This window comes from Acomys minous (genome assembly GCF_964271855.1).
Source record: "Acomys minous genome assembly, chromosome: 15".
Lineage (NCBI taxonomy): Eukaryota > Metazoa > Chordata > Mammalia > Rodentia > Muridae > Acomys > Acomys minous.
The window spans coordinates 16114411-16131990 of record NC_140497.1 but is presented as its reverse complement, the minus strand read 5'-3'; the positions used below and the strand labels follow the sequence as shown (position 1 = coordinate 16131990).

General features: G+C 47.4%; 1 protein-coding gene across 8 annotated transcripts in view; it reads left to right on the top strand.

Moving 5' to 3' along the window:
- The window catches only part of TACC1 (transforming acidic coiled-coil containing protein 1), an 86844-nt gene that overhangs the window by 40846 nt on the left and 28418 nt on the right, over positions 1-17580 (top strand). For 5 of the 8 annotated variants that reach the window (XM_084760293.1, XM_084760294.1, XM_084760292.1 and 2 more), the window contains exon 3: positions 13706-14816. The exons of the other annotated variants lie outside the window; for them this stretch is intronic. In XM_084760293.1, the coding sequence (XP_084616419.1) occupies positions 13706-14816 (1111 nt within the window). The remainder of the gene's footprint in view (positions 1-13705; positions 14817-17580) is intronic. 8 annotated transcript variants of the gene reach the window in all.

Here is a 17580-nt window from a genome sequence, read left to right as displayed (position 1 = left end):
TCAGGTTAGACTGCTTGAGCAGAAAGGGGTGCTGCCTGCCCGAGCTAGTGTTCTCCTGACACCTTTGATTTCCACAAGGGCGTGGAAAGCAGGTACCAGGCTGGTGCGGAGTGGGGCCCTGAGGAGTCTGCAGGAGGAAAGGGCCTCAAATGAAGACCAAATGGTAGTCCTGAGCCCAGCTACCTCACTGTGTACTGTGTAACTATACCCCCACCCCCTTTCTCCATCTGAAGAAGACAAAGCAGCACGCACTGGGTGCTTGCTGAACAGCAACTGTGTTGGTGCACTGGCTTCTCAGATGGGTGGGATAAGGCGGATCAGGGAGTGAGGAGGGCCCCGTGGAACGCAGTCTGCAGAGAAGTTAGTTGGCTCGTTTCCCAGACCTCTTGGCCTTGGCTTCTGTGTTAGGTTTGCCGTCAGCTTGACACAAGCCAGTTATCTAGGAAGAGAGGACAGCAGCTGAGAGAAGGCCCCGCCAGGCCAACCCGTACATAAATAAGCCTGGCAAGTGCCTTGACCAACAGTTGATGGTGCAAGGGACCCAGCTCCCTGTTGGGGGTCACCACCCCTGGGCAGGTAGCTCTGTGTTGTTTTAGAAAAGCAGGCTGAGGCTGGACGTGGTGGTGCACGCCTTTAATCCCAGCACTTGGGAGGCAAAGGCAGGCGGATCGCTGTGAGTTCGAGGCCAGCCTGGTCTACAAAGTCCAGGTCAGCCAAGGCTAACACGGAGAGACCCTGTCTCGAAAAACCAAAAAAAAAAAAAAAAAAAAAAAAAAAAAGAAAGAAAGAAAGAAAGAAAGAAAGAAAGAAAGAAAGAAAAGCAGGCTGAGCAAGCCATGGAGAGCAAACCTGTAAGTGGCGTTTCTCCGTGGCCCGTGCTGTCTCTGTTCCTGCCCTGGGTTCTGCCTTGACTTCCTTCCATGCTATTTTACCACAACAGCAGCAAACACACAGCTTCTCAGAGGTTTTGGTTTGTTTGTTTTAAAGAAAGGATCTTACACTGTAGCCTAGGCTGGCTTCAACTCCTGCAGTCTTTCCTCGCCCAGCCCCTGAGTGCTGGGTTTATATGTGTGAGCCACACGGCTTGGCTTCTCCAGAAGTGTTAGTACCAAAGGCCAGGACTGCCTGAGTGAGGGCACGGAGAAGCCAAGTGGGAATTCAGAATGAAAGTGACTTTCCCCTCTAGACTGTCACCCACACTGGTGTGGCCTTCTCTCCCCAGCAGCTCTCCTCCTAAGTCTTGGTGTTTGCAATCTGTTTACCTTTTCAGAAACCTCAGCATGAGGAGAAGGCCACGCCATGCCCTGCCTGTAGAGAGCGCCTTAAATTTCGCAGCACTCTCTCTCAACCCTCGTCTCTAAAGTATGCTGTCACGCCTTTGTTGAATTCCAACTCAGCTTTAAAAGATAGAATGAAAAAATCATACCCAAGTTAGGCAAAGGCAGAGGCCGGAGGATCATGAGTTTAAGGCTAGTGTGGGCTGAGTAGCGAGACCCCCCCATCAGCAGAAAGCAAAATAAAGCCCAATCTCCCCTCTCTCTCCCCCGCCCCCCCAAAAAAACCCCAAACCCAAACCTCCAAAAAAAGTCTGGAGCTTGGCAGCTGCCATGATTCTAGTCTGTTTCGGATGTGTGGTTATTCCTGTCGTAGAAGGAAGGAATGACGTCATTTTTTTTTCACTTCTCTGCAAATAGAGCTTATCTAGCACATGTGGGCTTCCTCAAGAAAGAGTTGCAATCCAAAAGTGGTGGTGCGATCTGCCACCTCAAGTGTGGGTCGCTGCTGCAAGTGACACACGAGAGAGAGAACACTTTCTGAACCATGAATCTGTGTGCAGCCCCAAACCATTTTGTTTTCCTTCAGTGGTTCTGTGTGTGCTCGGAGTACAGCTCGGCTCCGTCAGCAAAGCACTTGCCTCATCAGGGTGAGGATCTGAGGTTGATCCCCAGACCACGTGTGGGCATAGTGACATGTGAGTCAGGCACGGGGTGCAGACAGGAGGACCCCTCTATGGTCAGCCTGACCTGCTGGCGAGCTCCAGGTCCATGAGACCATCTTAAAGGAGGCAGATGACATTCCTGAGGGTGATAACCCCAGCTGTCCTCTAGTGTCTGCAAACATACACAGCTGACCGTGTGCACACACATGTACACTTTTAAAGGTGTGTGCAATAAGATGGTTTTGGTTTTTTTTAAATGGTTTCTTTTTTATTAGATTTTTGTTCTTGTTTCTGAGACAAGCTTTCAGCAGACAGCCTCAGCTGGCCTGGAACTCAGTATTTAGACAGGTTGGCCTTGAACTCATAGAGATCTGCCTCATTCTGTTGCTGTCTCCTGAGTGATGGGATTAAACGAGTGATTAAGTTAAACCGTGTATATGCTAGCCATCATCCTATTACAAGCTGTAGCCCTAGCCCTTAAGATTTTATTTTGAATAGAGTCTCTTCATGTAGCTTGGGTTGGCCTTGAACCCAGCGTCTTGGGTGTGCACTACTATGCCTTGCAAAGTGATCTTTGTAGCTATGACCCCAACCTAATTTTTAAGAATTTTTTTCCACCTTTGGAAGAACCCTGTACCTACCCTTTCTGTATCCATTATATCTACTTACAGTCACACACCATAGCTCTCCACCCTGTCTTGTGGTTCTAGGCAATTAATGATCTATTTTTTTGTCTTAGTAGATTTGTTTATTCTGGGCATTTCCTGTAGCGGAACCCATGCATCTTGGGGTCTTTTGTTGACAGTCTGTTCTTTTATCATACTGATTTTTTTTTAAGGTTTATTTTTATTTAATGTGTATGAGCATTTGCATGTACATATGTGCACCATGTGCATGCCTTATGCACTTGGAGGTCAGAACTGGAGTGATAGCTGAGTCTTCTTAACCGTTGAGAACACTCCCTCTGGCCCCTGCACACTGCTTTCAAAGCTCAGCAATTGTCATAGCAAAAACCAACACTCCACTCCCTTTTTATCACTGCATAATATTCCATTGTGTGATGTACCATACTTAATTTACCCATTCGTCAGCTAAGTGAAGTGTAGGTTATTTCCGTTTGGAGGGCTGTTATGGAGAATGCTGCGTGTGTGTGTGTGTGTGTGTGTGTGTGTGTGTGTGTGTGTGTGTTTGTGTTCTATTTCATTTTTCTGGATGCATATCAAGAAGTAGAATTATTGCTGGGTCATGTGCTACTCTGTGGCTTAAATTTTGAAGAACTGCCAGACCAATTTTAAAAGTGGCTGCACCATTTGTCTTTAGTGTTACCAGGTAGATTTGCTTGTTTGTAGACAGGGTCTTACTATGTAGCCCAGGCTGGCCTTGAACTCAGAGAGATCTGCCTGCCTCTGCCTCCAGAGTGCTGGAATTAAAGGTGTGCGCCACCACGCTCAGCTCAGCTCAGTTGCAGTTATTTTAGCAGTATGGCCTAATAATGTTTATCAACCAAGACACAGACTTGCTAATTATCTTCATGCGGCCAAATCCCCATCCATGCCAGCCATGAGCCTTCTCCTTCACCTAAAGCAAGGAGTCCGCCCCTCCTTCCTGCTCTCCCCCACCCCCCCTTCCCAAGATTCTCTCTGTCTCCCAAAGCCTAGGAGCCTTAGCCACGCCTATCCCATTTGCCCTGCCCAGGTGTGATGGCCTTTTGGTCAAACAGGAAGGTCCCGAGGCAAGCTTACATAGCAGCCTTGGGGCAGAGAGACCGGAAGCAGTGATTAACATCAAAGCATATCATACCAACCTCCAACACATCGCAGTGTACTTCTGTAGTGTTTGAATATTGCTGTAAGTTCTGTAGGGAAATGTTCATTCATATTTGTTCCCTATTCTTTTCTTTATCTTTGTTTTTCAACACCAGCCTTTGCCTCCCTTTCTTTCTCTCTGCCTCGCTCCCCCCCCCCCCCCATTGGCTTTTTGAGATGAAGTCTCGTTTTTTTTACAGTCCTGGTTGTCCTCTGGAACACTCGACCTCCGCTTGTTTCAACCTCCCACCTTGCTGGAATTGTGAGTGCATGATATCTACTACACCTAGCTATCTGTGTGTGGTGTGTATGTGTGTGTGTGTGTGTGGTGTATGTGCACGTGCGTATGTGTGTACATTTTTTGTTTTATTTTGAGACAGTCTCCTTATAGATCACACTCATTTTGAAAATTCACTCTGAACTGGCCCCCCCTGCCTCTGTCTCAAAAGTGCTGGGGTTCCCTGTGGGAGCCACCCTACCAGCTTTCCTTGTGTTTTCTTTGGATGGTTTTGTGCTTTGGCACATCCGTTTAGCTCTGTCATCCATTTTGAGTTATCTTTTGTGTGTTTAGCTAAGTGGTCCAGCGTCATTCTTTCCACTCTTTCGCACATGGCTGCCCCGTTGTCTCGGCGCTGTTCTTGAGGTCATCTTTGCCCATTGCCTGTACCCTGGGGGTCAGCGCCTCACTAGGAGGTTCTTTCAGTCTCTGACCTACTGTATGGAGGGGCTGCAAGTTCCTTTGTCTCTGAAATGCTGTTTGGTCCAGTCCCTGAATGTCTGTTCAGTCTTGGAGGCCACAGCTCCTAAGGGACCGACGCCCACCCGCCCAGCTTCCTTCTCTGCTTTTGTTTTTGCTCTGTGGGCTGATTCTGGTGAGCTGTAGGCAAGTGATAGAAAAGACCGTCACCTCCAGCCTGACGGATGATGGCTCAGTGTTTAAAGTGGCCAGGGTCCCAGGCTTGGAGCCCACGAAGTGCAGTGGTGCTGAGCTTTATTCTATGTAATACTTCTAGATGTGTCTTTGTTGTTGCTGGACGGGAAGGGCAGCTGAAAAAGGAAGTTGGTTATTCTGAAAAGAGTCTGTTTTTCTGAAAAAGAAGTGGGTGCTTTAGGAAGCTCAGCAGCCCAGCAGGGGCTGTGATTTCCATGTAAAAGCGATTGAAAACCACCTCTTGATTACTGTGACACCTAATACAGTGTAAATGCAGTGTCAGTAGTTGTTTCTGCAAAGGGGATAATTTCAAGACAAGTCTGTATGTTTAGTACAGGTGTAATTTTCCTGAATATGTTGTTCTGTAGTTTATTAACTTCACAGTTTTGGGACATACAACGTATCATGACTAGTTTACTGATGTTCTTTACTTAGTGTGCCTCACTTACAGGTTCGGCTTTATCATAGCTATCTACATGAAGAAGATGTCATCCCTATAGGGCTATGTACCTCCAGCGATGTCAGGGGGCAACTAGGAGCTTTGGAGGATAAGAGGAGGGCAGGTGTGTTAGGTCTTTATTGTTGCTGTGAGAAGCGCTGACAAACGCAACTTAAGGAGGAAGGGTTTATTTTCCTGGGGGGAAATAGTTGGGGGGTGGCAAGAAGGGCTGTAGTTGTTCTCACTGTACCCCAGGAAGCCGAGAGAGAGAGAGAGAGAGAGAGAGAGAGAGAGAGAGAGAGAGAGAGAGAGAGAGAGAGAGAGAGAGACACACAGAGATAGAGACATACAGGGAGAGAAAGAAAGACAGACAGACAGAAGGACACACACACACATACACAGAGAGAGAGAGAGAATGAATAAGGGGATTTTATATGCCCAGCCACTTCCTTCAGCAGGCTTCACCTCCACAGGGCTTTCCAGCCATCCACAGCAGCAGCAGCAGCAGCTGGGAGCCAAGCGTTTGAACCTATGAGCCTGCGGGGGACACCTCACCTTCAGACCACAACAGCAGCTGTGTAACACTGGGGAACACTTTTATGCTTCTCTAGGGTTTAATGTATAGAAATCATTTTACAATAAAAGACCTGAGAGTAGCTCAGTGTTTTTAGAGGAAAACACAAAGCAGTGGCCTCCCCTTTCTATAGAAATTGTTTTCTTCAACAGCAAATAGAAGATCTCTTACCATGTCATTAACTGCTTTGACAGTTGTGTGTGCGTGTGTAGTTGCTTGTGTGTTCTGGTTTTGTTTTTGTTTTTGAGACGGGGGTCTCAGCTTGTAGCTCATCTGGCTTCAGATTTGTGATCCTCTTGCTGTTGGCATCTAAGTGCTGTAACTATGGGTCGCTGCCACTATGCTGAGCTCTGTATTGGGTTTTTAATTGCTGGCCTGTATTCAGACCACTGGTAGTGAGAAGTAAACAGTAACCTTGTTTTTTTTGTTTTTTGTTTTTCTTCTGAATGACTTGTGCATGGGAGATCTGTAGCATCTGAGAACTTGCCAGGTTTTCCTTTTGAGGATGACTCTGCGTTGACAGTCATGAAGCTTTTTCTGTCACGTGGAAATAGCGCCTTTTTGCTGTTGCTGTGACTGGAGAGTTTGCTTTTCTCCACGTACCCGAGTGCAACCAGTAGCTTATAGGCTGTGAGGCCTTCTCTGCAGCGCTGCTCTGGTCTGCCAGCGTTGGCTAACTGACACAGTCCTGTTCCCAAGATGCTGGTCTTGTGGCTCCCCTGAGCCTGGCTTGGTTACAAATTTTAGGGTTCCTGAAATCCTTTCAAGTGTGATAACTCCTCAGCACTGACTCTGGTAGATAATGTGAGGGGAGAGTAGGTACAGGGAGCGAGCAACACTGAACCTTCCTGACTTCTCGGCAAGGCTGCGTGTGACAGCTGTGGTGCCCGCTCCATCCGATAGCCACTGGATTTGAGATATTGCTTGTGGATGCTAAGGTCACTCAGAGCCAGTGTGTACACCCGAGGTACAGAAGGTTCGGTTTCTCAGAGTCATAGTACATATTTAGAAACAGCAGAAAAAGGTCATTTATCTGTCGTAGCCTAAGGAGAGGAGGCAGCAGAGTGCGCACAACTGCAGATCTGAGCCCCAGGCAGCATTTCCCAGCAAAGCTCAGTTCCGGGCTCAAGTGCACTTGTGATAAAGACAGGCCCGGAGTGCTAGTGCACATGTGTGCTCTTTTCCGACTTCTTGCCCTTCCTTTTTTTTTTTTTTTTTTTTTTTTTTTTTAATATATGTATGTGTGTTTCTTTATTTGGGAAATGTGTGCTTGTTAGTGTGGGTGTGTGCATTTGTGTGTGGAGGCTGACGTGGGTGCCTTTTTTCCCCTGGTTCTCTTTTCACTTTATCTTTTGAGACAAGGCCTCTGACTGAACCTAAAGCGCATTGGTTCAGCTGAGCTGCCTCACAGGGAACCTCAGGGGGCCACCAGGTCCCTTCCCTCTCTACAGAGGAGAACGGGGTTACAGGAGTCCCATCTGACCCTGGGTTTCCCTTGGGCCTGGTGATCTGAACACAGCTGCTTGTGCTTATGTGATGCACACTTGAGCTGCTGAGCCACCTTCCCACCCAGCCCCCCATCTTCTCAGCTGAGGTTATGCCTATGAAAGCAACTAACCCAGTAAGTCCTCTGCGTTTAATTTTTTTTTTTTCCGAGACAGGGTCTCTCTGTGTAGTCTTGGCTGTCCTGGACTCACTTTGTAGACCAGGCTAGCCTCGAACTCACAGTGATCCACTCGCCTCTGCCTCCCGAGTGCTAGGATTAAAGGGGTGCGCCACCATGCCCGGCTCTCTGTATTTAATATTTAAGCATTTCTCTGAGTTACAAAAAATCCTTTGTGAGGTCAATATGGCGACTGGTAGTAGCTCTAGTTCAGCAGTGCAAGGCTGAGCGAGGCAGGAGGGGCTCCACAGACTGGAGGCCTTCCAGGCTTGCTCCAGAACCAAATCAGGAGCCATGGCTCAGGGGTCAAGGCTTTTCCTGTCAAGCCTGACAACCCGAGTTAGTCCCTAGGACCACGGAAGGAGAGAGCTGACTCCCTGCGATTGTCTTCTGATTACACATGCAGGCTGTAGTGCGCATGCCCCCTTCCCCAGAGTAATTAAAAACAAAACAGAAACAGGTTCAGCAGGTAAAGGAGTTTGCCTCGTGAGCTACTGACCTAAGTCCAGTCCCTGCAATCTGTATGAAAGCGGAAGGAGGAAGTTTATCCCATAGAGTTGTCCTCAGATTGCCACATGCGGTGTGTAACCCACATACACACACCCTGCGCGCGCGCGCGCGCGCGCGCGCACACACACACACACACACACACACACACACACACACACACATATATATTGCATTTTTTTTTTTTGAGACAGGGTTTCTCTGTGTAGCCTTGGCTGTCCTGGACTCACTCTGTAAACTAGGCTGGCCTTAAACTCACAGAGATCCACCTGCCTCTGCCTGCAGAGTGCTGGGATTAAAGGTGTGCGCCATCACGCCCAGCCTCATAATGCATTTTTTAAAATGAAAGAAAAACCAATGTTTTGTGATGGCATCTGCTTTTTTTTTAAAAAAAATAATGTTTCAAAAAGGCTTTTATAATTTTGTATTTTAGCCCAGAATATGGTTATCCTGCAGTCTAGAATATCACCTTACTTAGCACCGTCCTCAATATTCTCGCGTTCCATGCTCTCCCTTTTCTCCATATTTTAAGGAGGGAGGGAAGAACTCTTCCATAATCCTCTTTATGTTGACTGAGCATCAAACCCGAGAAGCGGGGGTGGTGGGTTGGGGAGGTCACACTTCAGCTTGAAGGCATTTTGTTAGCGGCAGCCGTGGCAGGTTTGCCAAGCGGTGTGGTTTTGGGTTTTCTCTGTGCTCGCTTTGATTTACCTCCCGATCTGAGTTCCCCAAGCCCCTGGCTCTGGAGAAAGGAGCCTTCTGCACTCAGCAGGGAATGCAGGGTTTCTGAGTGGGAAGGCACGTGAGGTAGTTTAGCTGTTACGTAATGGTGCTTTGGGGGTGGAGGGTGTGTGTGTGTGGGGGGGAAACAAGGCTAAAGCTCTGACGTGAGTGGTGGATGCCTCATTCATTCCTGACACTGATGTGGTGTTGGGGCTTACGTTTCTGTTCTAGGGTAGGTGTACTGGGCGGCTGCTACTGGGTGGTATAAGTGTAAATAAAACTTTACTAAACTCTCCTTTTCAAGCTGAGAGGATAATTTTTTTCCCTGAGTCTGGGTTTCTCAGTGCAGCCCTGGCTGTCTTGGAACTCACTCTGTAGACCAGGATGCCTTTAAAGGTGTGCACCACCAACTCCGGCTGGTAATTTTTAAATGCTTGTTTTATTTTTATAATTCATATATCGTCTCAAGCTGGCTTAATTGAAAACTGATACTCTCACTACCCAGGTAGGACTTTCAGCTGGTGCTGAGACATAATCGGGAAGTGGGGTCCACAGTGCCTCATTAAAGGAGTGGGCAAGTCTGTTTACTTGGCACCTTCCCTGAGGTGGCCAAGAAATGACCAGGGTGGATGTTCCCTGACAGGGTCCCTTTAGCTGTCTGCAGGCTGGAGGTTGACGCTGGGTGAGTGTGCATTGCTTTTATTCCTTTCCCCAATGGCAGCAGCACCACAGCTTTTATGGTGCATCTCCTATGATAGCTAAACTCTGCCTAAAGTTTCCAGTTCTTAACCAACATGACCATGGCTGACAGTAGAAAGTAGCATGTGGGGTCATCTTTGTCCCACAAAGCTCCTTGGTCCATTTTCATGTTTCATGTCCGGTTCCACCCTGTAGGATGAGCAAGGAGATGAGGGGAAAAGCAAAAGGCTAGTTAGGTGGCTTCTGAGATGTGGGGTTGATGGCGAAGGCGCTTGGGTAACAAAGAAGAACTTTAGAAGCTGACGACTGTGGGAGTCACAGGCCACTGGGGGAGAGGTTGCTCATCTCCTGCCTCCTTTTCTGTGCCTTTTGGCCTGCAAAGAAACTTACTTGGAGGACTGCGGTGTTAGGACCAGGCACCCTCTAACAGGAACTGGAGGCGAATAAGTCAAAGCAAGGACGGGAGAATGGCAGGCAAAGCAGCTTTACAATTATACAACAGAGAGCAACAACAAAATGGCTTCTTCTTCTTCTTCTTTTTTTTCCCCCCATTTCCTTTTCTTCCATTCTTCATGCTGGAGATTGAACCCAGGGTCTTGTGAGTTATAATTAAGTGTACTTTGGATGAACTACAGCCCAACTGATCACCAGTGGTGAAGAGCACTGGGTACTCTTGCAGAGGACCTGGGTTCAATTCCCAGCACACACATGGCAGCTCACAGCCATCTGCAACTCCAGTTCCAGAGGATCTGACACCCTCACACAGACATACATGCAAGCAAAACACCAGTGCACGTAAAATAAGAAAAGAAATAAATCATTAAAATTGTTTTGATCACCTTCTGGGACATACCCAGGAGCGCGTCTGTGTCCTCAGCCATGCATGCTAAGTGCACTGAGCGTCTTGTGCCACACTCTCCCCACATCCCTTTTATCTTATTTGCTGCTCAGGTATTCTTTTTTGGGGGGGCGGGTTCAAGACAGTGTTTCTCTGTGTAGCCTTGGCTGTCTTAGACTTTGTAGACCTAGGCTTTGTAGACCAGGCTGGCCTCGAACTCACAGTGAGCCGCCTGCCTCTGCCTCCCAAGTGCTAGGATATAAGGTGTGCACCACCACGCCGAGCTTTGCTCAGGGATTCTTAAGATAAAGTCTAGAGGTCATTTTCCTGTGCATCAAGGATGCCTTTATCTATAATAGCACTGCTGTAGTTGAAAAGTGTTTAGGTTTAAATTGGATTAACCTTCTTAGGTAAACTTTTAAAAATTTGACTTTGTTTTAACAATTTGGATTTAAAATATGTTAAGACTCAAGATAAAGTGTGGGATGGCAATCACTTGTGATTGTAGTAGTCAGTGTGTGTGTGTGTGTGTGTGTGTGTGTGGTGTGTATGTATGTCTTAGGATAATTACATCTATAGCAATAGCTTCAATTAGCATTCCAGCCCATTAACCCTTGCATTTTTAGTCCATTCAGCATTTCTTCCTCAGACTCCCCAAACAGCTCTCAACCTGCTTAGGCAAAACTCAGCGGCTCCAGAGGGCCACCCTCTCTCATTGTAATTTGGCAAAGCATCACTTTCCTTTAGTTTCAGAAGCTAACACATAGGAATCGCCTTTGATACCTTCTACCTCAATCCAAATCCGGCCCATCACCAAGCCTCACCAATCTGACCCCCTTATTTTCTCCCAAATGTTGCATGACATTTCATCCTGTTAATTAGCAGCACTCTCATTGAGTTTGAGGATAAGTGTCAGCTTTGTTCATTGCAGCCTCTTCAGGTACATTTCCACCCCTCAGCTGGGTCCGCTATTTAAAATATAACTTGACTGTGTGTTAAGGTCTTTACTTGACAAGGCTTGCAGGACTCTGCAGGACGCCGCCCCTCTCTCACCCAGCCTTTTTTTTTTTGCTCTTGCCATTTATTTAGTAATTACGCACTCAGCATCCGTCTGCCTCACTGGAAGGACCACTCACTCAGAGGCCTGAAAGGATCAGGGGGAAACGTGTTGTAAAGTTGAATTGCTAAAAATTTCAAGCCAGGTGCCATGGCGCACACCTATCATCCCAGTACTTGGGGAGGCAGAGGCAGGCAGATCACTGTGAGTTCAAGGCCAGCCTGGTCTACGAAGCGAGTCCAGGACAGCTAAGGCTATTACACAGAAAAACCCTGTCTTGAAAATCCAAAAGAAAAAGAAAAAGAAAAAAAAGTGTGTGTGTGTGTGGGGGGGGGGCTGGAAAGATGGCTCAGTGGTTAAGGGCACTGTCAATTCCCAGCAACCATATGGTGGCTCACAGCCATCTATAATGAGATCTGGTGCCCTCTTCTGGCCTGCAGGCCTAATGCAGGCAGAACATTATATACATAACAAATACATCTAAAAAAAAAAACCAAAAAGCCCAAAAACAAACAAACCCCCAAAATGTCATGAGCCCCCACAGCTTCCAATTCTGAATGGTTGCTGTAACTGTACAGAAGTTCACTGAGGTGCATAGACTTAGGGTCTAATTAATCTGGAGGTGTGATGTCTTTATTTGCAAGTTTTTTTTTTAATAATAAAGTTTATGGAAAAAAAGCTTAAGGCTGTAAGACAGCAAGCAGTCCAGTAAACTTCCTTCCTCTGTCCCTGATGAGCGCTCAGCAGAATTTGGCCACACTGAGTGTTTTTACCAGGATTCTGTTGAAACAAAGTAACTGTTTGAAAACTAGTATCAAAAGTGGTTATATAGTATTGACAGCCAGACACATAGTTAGCAGACTGTTTGAAGCCTCTCTGGAGTACAGTTGAGAAGTCCCTATGTGATCAGTCAGAAGGAGTGAGGCAGAGCAGGGTGTGGCTGTAATCCTAGCACTGGGGAGGCTAGGCAGGGGGATCAGTGCTGGGGGAAGCCAGTCAGAGCGCCATAGTGAGCATCACGCAACATGTGTGTGCACTTTAAGAAACAGTGATGCGATGCTTGTGGGTCCCCGTTAGGATTAGGACATAGTATCTGTCAGAAGGTCATCTTTGAGTTTCTTAAAGCTCATGAGTTGAGAGAAACTAGCTTACTTCGTTTCTCTTGATAAACTGTCATTTCTGGTTGAAGTCAGGAAAGCACTTAGTTTGTGCTTTACTGATGTTTCCCCCACTTACATCTTTCTAGTAAAGTTGCATATTTTCTCTTACAACCAAAATTAAGAAATTATTTTGTTTACAAGGATTGAGAGATTATTGCCCTAGCCTAGAGCTGCATGTTATAAGGGGGAAAATGAGTTTCTTAATGGTTTGTGTCTTAGTCAATTAAAGGATATTTGTTTTTCAAGCAATCTCTGTATTTGTGTTTTGAGACAGAACCTCATTGTGCAGCCCAGGCTGGCCTGCAATTCATGCTCCTCTGTCTCTGCCTCCAACTCAGAGATCCACCTGCCTCTGCCTCCCCATTGCTGGGATTAAAGGTGTGTACCACCACCGCCTAGCCACTACATCTACCTTTTAAAAGCCATACTGATTTGTTTTTTTTTCAGTTTTCCCTTTTACTTGCTTTTTCTAGTTATTATGTCTATAGAAAAGTAGATCATGATCTGGCCATGGTGAGACTTATCTTATTTTTTATTTTTGTAACAGTTCACTCAACTTTTGCCTGTAGAATAGGGAAAAACTATGACTTTGTTCATTATTATTAGTCTCTCATACAACATGTCCTGACCGCTGTCTCTCCCCCCGCACCCCCCCACTCCTCCCAGTCCTCCCGCTCTCCCACCTCCTCTCTCCCCCAGATCCACTCTTCCATGTCCCTTCAGAAAAGAGCAGGCCTTCCGGGGACACCTTGGCATTAAGGAGATGCAATTAAACCTGGCACAAGCCGAGTAGTGGTGGTGCACGCCTTTAATCCCAGCACTCGGGAGGCAGAGGCAGGCGGATGTCTGTGAGTTTGAGGCCAGCCTCGTCTACAAAGTGAGTCCGGGACAGCCAAGGCTACACAGAGAAATCCTGTCTCAAAAAACCAACAAAAAACCCAGGCACAAACCCTCGTGTCAGGGCTGAGCGAGGCAGCCTAGTAGGAAAAGGATCCCAAGAGCAGGCAAACTCTATGACCTTAACTCTCCTGGATTCAGTTCTAACTGAAACGCTCTGATGTGTGGCCTGGGAACCAGTTTGGTGTTTCTCGGCAGGCTCTGAGCTGAGGTGCAGTGTGTGGATCCCACAGGGGCTTGCATACACAGGACACGGTGCAGCAGAGCACTAACTTACAGTATGTTTGCTTAATACTGTGTTGCTGGCATAGCAAGGGGAAAGCATGTTAGAGCATAGAGCCTTCTGAGGTGAAACTGTCATTACGGCTAAACTAAGAGTGGAAAGAAAGCTGTTGCAGCCTTTTGAGGTAAAGTTACGCAGTAATGGTAGAAAGAATTCTTTATTTAATAGAGTTTTCTTCTTTTTTTCTTAGAATCACAAGACGCCGATGAACAGTTGGTAGCAGAAGTAATTGGGAAATGCACATCTGATACATGTTCTAGATCTTCTGAAGACAAAGGGCCACAGAGGACCACTGATTCTCACTCAGCCAAGGATGCCCCAGGAGAAGCCGAGCGTGATGCGAGCAAGATCTCAGTAGTGAGGCCATTTTCAATAGAAACCAGGAGTTCCCCAGATGACCCAGTGGCTCTTGGAACAAAAGCAGCCCATGGCTGTGTGCCTGTGCTCTCAGGCAAGGCTTCTACCACACCAGAAGCCAGTCAGGACAAGCCAGTGATGGAAGGACCCATGGGGGTTACGCTGGGGGCTGTCACAGAAGCTGGTCTGAAGACTGGAGGCCCCTGTCCAGAGTCGGTGGCCAGCAGAAGCAAGCTAAGAAGGCCCAAACCTGTCTCCCTGAGGAAGACGACAGCCGGGGCCGATGCCTCTGAAACCGAAATGGTCTTGGAGTGTTCACCTCTCCCTAAGGCTTCCTCCCAGTCGATTACTGAGCAATTGGATAAGAACACGCTTCCCAGTGTGCCGAGAGGTGCCAGGGCCCAGAAATCTGCCCTTAGCCTTACAGAAGCCGTTGACGGTCTCATCAATGACACCAGTGACTCGGAGGTTGAGCTGCAGAAGGGGTCCAGGACCTCTTTGCCTCTCAAACTTGAGGATGATTTTACAGAAGACGGGGAAAACGTAGAGGCCAGGAATGCCCTTCCAAGGCAGCCTGGCAGGAAACCTAGTAACAGCATGGCACCCAACACACGAAAAGATGGCGCCAGTAAGCCAGTAGGTGTTGAGCAGCATGCAGACTCAGCAGCTCAAGAGGCCTCTCTCCCCCAAACATGTCCTAAGCTAGATCTGAGTAAATGGGGTCACCCCAACTTTAATTCCCCCGGGAGCTGCCCTATTCTGCAGAACTCTCCACCCCTCTCCTCCAAAGGCTCCTACCATTTTGACCCAGATACGTTTGACGAATGCATGGATGCTTTTAAGCCAACCTCAGCGCTGACAAGCAGCACCTTGTGTTCTACCACTGGTAATCATGCTAATGAATTCTTAGACTCACCCAAGAAGGCAAAGTCGCGTTTAATAACGTGAGTGACGGCGGGTGCTGGGCGCGTGTTCTGGAGTGTTCTCTGGGAGTTTGGTGTCTGTGACTTGCTCTCACAGATGTTCGCGGTACAGTGGGCTCTCTCTTCTGTAGCCTTTGCTCGCCTGCCTCAACCTTCTGTGCATCTCGAAGCATCAGAAGTTCCTTTGGGTGATTTCGGTCTTACTTCTGAATCCTTGACTTATTTAGGTCATCTCTCCCTACCCTGGATACTTTAAAAAAAAAAAAAAAGTTTAAACAAATCAAGCAAAGATTTGAGGTTTTAGAATCTCATCAGGAACCACGCCTTATGCAGAATTGAAGTGTCAGTGCTAGGTACCATCTTCATATCCCAAGATGGTGCTAGGTACTGTCTTCACACCCCAAGATTACCTGCATAGGACCAGTGATGTCACCCTGAGCACTCTCACAGTAGGGTCAGCAGTGATGTCGGAGATGACCCCGAGCACTCTCACAGTAGAGTCACTGATAGGCTGAATGACCCTGAGCACTCCTAGATACAGAAAGTTGGGCTTCCTGTTGGTGGTAGTGATGCAAATTCTTGTTTCCTTGCCAGTTTCTAGTTTGTTAGCAAATTTCTGTGATGAGACTTGGGAGAATTCTAAGTAGCCAGTGAATTCTGGGTAAATCTGTTGTGTGTTCCTTCTACCTCTCGCTTCTCCAGGGAAACTCAGATGAACTTTTGTTTAGTTTGGGAGTTCCCAGAGTCATCCCTAAGGCCATATTCCACATCCGGTTTTAAAGATTTATTTATTTGATTTATTGCATATGAGTGCTTTATCTGTAGAAGTGGGCATCGGATCACATGTGGCTGTCAGCCACCATGTGGTTGCTGGGAATTGAACTCAGGACCTGTAGAAGAGCAGGTGGCGCTCTTAACCACTGAGCTATCTCTCCAGCCTCCCCCCCCCCCCACGCCAGATTTTAAATTTGGATTCAGGATTACATTATCAGGAAACTCGAGTTGAATAAAAGATAGTCTACCTGTTTATAATCCTGTGATATCTTGTTAAGAACTAGATGCAAGGGGCCAGTGACACAGGATAAGATGCTAAGGAAGGGTATTTGTGGTTGTCGATAGATTGCCTAGGGAAATATGGGTGGAGTTTGTTTTTGTTTTTTTGAGACAGGGTTTCGTAGTGTAGCCCTGCCTGTTGTGGACTCACTCTGTAGACCAGGCTGGCCTCGAATGCACAGAGATCCGCCTGCCTCTACCTCCTGAGTGCTGGGATTACAGGCACGTGCCACCACACCCAGCTTAGTATGGGTGTTTTTAATGCAATGGAAAAGGCACCCGGCTGCCTCCACCACAGGCATTACTAAGAAACTTACAGAGAGTCAAGCACAGTGCAATATGCCTGTCAGTCAGCACTCAGCTGCCTGAGGCAGGAGGGTCAAAAGCTGACGCCTTCTATGTAAGCCTGTGTGCCACTTTGATGCCGGGTGCCTGCAGAGTTAGAAGAAGGCATCGGAGTCCCTGGACACTGGAGTTATAGACCATTGTAAGTCTCCACGTGGGTGGGCGCTGGGAACCAAACCTGGATCCTCTGGCAAAGCAGCCAGTGCTCTGAACCACTGAGCCGGCTCTCCAACATGACTTTGTCTTAAAACCATGAGATTGGGGGCTGGAGAGATGGCTCAGTGGTTAAGGGCACTGCCTGCTCTTCCAAAGGACCCGGGTTCAATTTCCAGCACCCACACGGGAGCTCACAACTGTCTGTAACTCCAAGATCTGACACCCTCACACCAACACACATAAATTAAATAAATAAAAAATACTTTAAAACAACAACAAAAAACCAAAACAAACAACCCACCAGATTATGAATTATATGGAAAGAAAAATGTCCAGGGGTTTAAAGAGTAGAAATAATTCAAGACCAAGAAAGTTAAGCCGTATAGGAACCAGTTCTCCAGAGTGTCACCGGGAGGTTTAACGGGATCAAGTGAGAGGAGTTTCGAACCTGCTCTCCAGAGCACATGAGTAATTAAGTGGGCTTTGAACAGCATTGCTGATGGTCAGTGGAGTCCTCTCTTGACTTGTGTGGCTCGGGAGCTGTATCTGGACAGGGCTTGGGGTGCGTCCTGGGCTCTTCCTGGCCTGCTAGAAGGCCACCGAAGCCTTAGTCCCTTGCGGGCCTCCTTCCCAGCTGCAGTCTGAAGGCGTGAAGCTGGTGCTTCTCTGTAAGGTCAGATCTGGGCTCAGGAAGGAGAAACCTGCCCACTCCTGAGCCCTGCCATTCTCACCTGGTAGCGTTTCCTACCGATCTAATAAATCACACATGTTTTATTAAAATTATTGCACCTGATCAACCTTTTTTTTTCCTTCTTGAAAGCAAAGAACCCTGGAGCTCTTGTGCAGTGGTAGGCTTTGGAGCAAAGAGACCCTTTGCTATTGAAAAGACTGACGCATCGTGCGGTTAACAGACACAGTGGATAGTTTTTTGCAACGTTAAAAAGACGCATTGAGATAGAGACAGTAGAATATGGTTTGGCTTTTGCAGACCAAAGACTGTAGATGGCATGCAGTCATTTTACCCTCTTTTGAAGCAGTCTCGCTCTGTGAAATCCAGGCTTCCTTCACCTTTTAATCCTCCTGCCTCAGCCAGCCAAGTGCTGACTGACAGGCTTATTGATCCGTGTTTCCCTCTCTAAGTGTGGAGTCAGCCAGGTGTCTCTTCCGCTGTCTTTGTTCAGGCGTTGCCTTTGACCTGGTATTGGACGTGTAGTGTGAGTGGGCTCAGGAG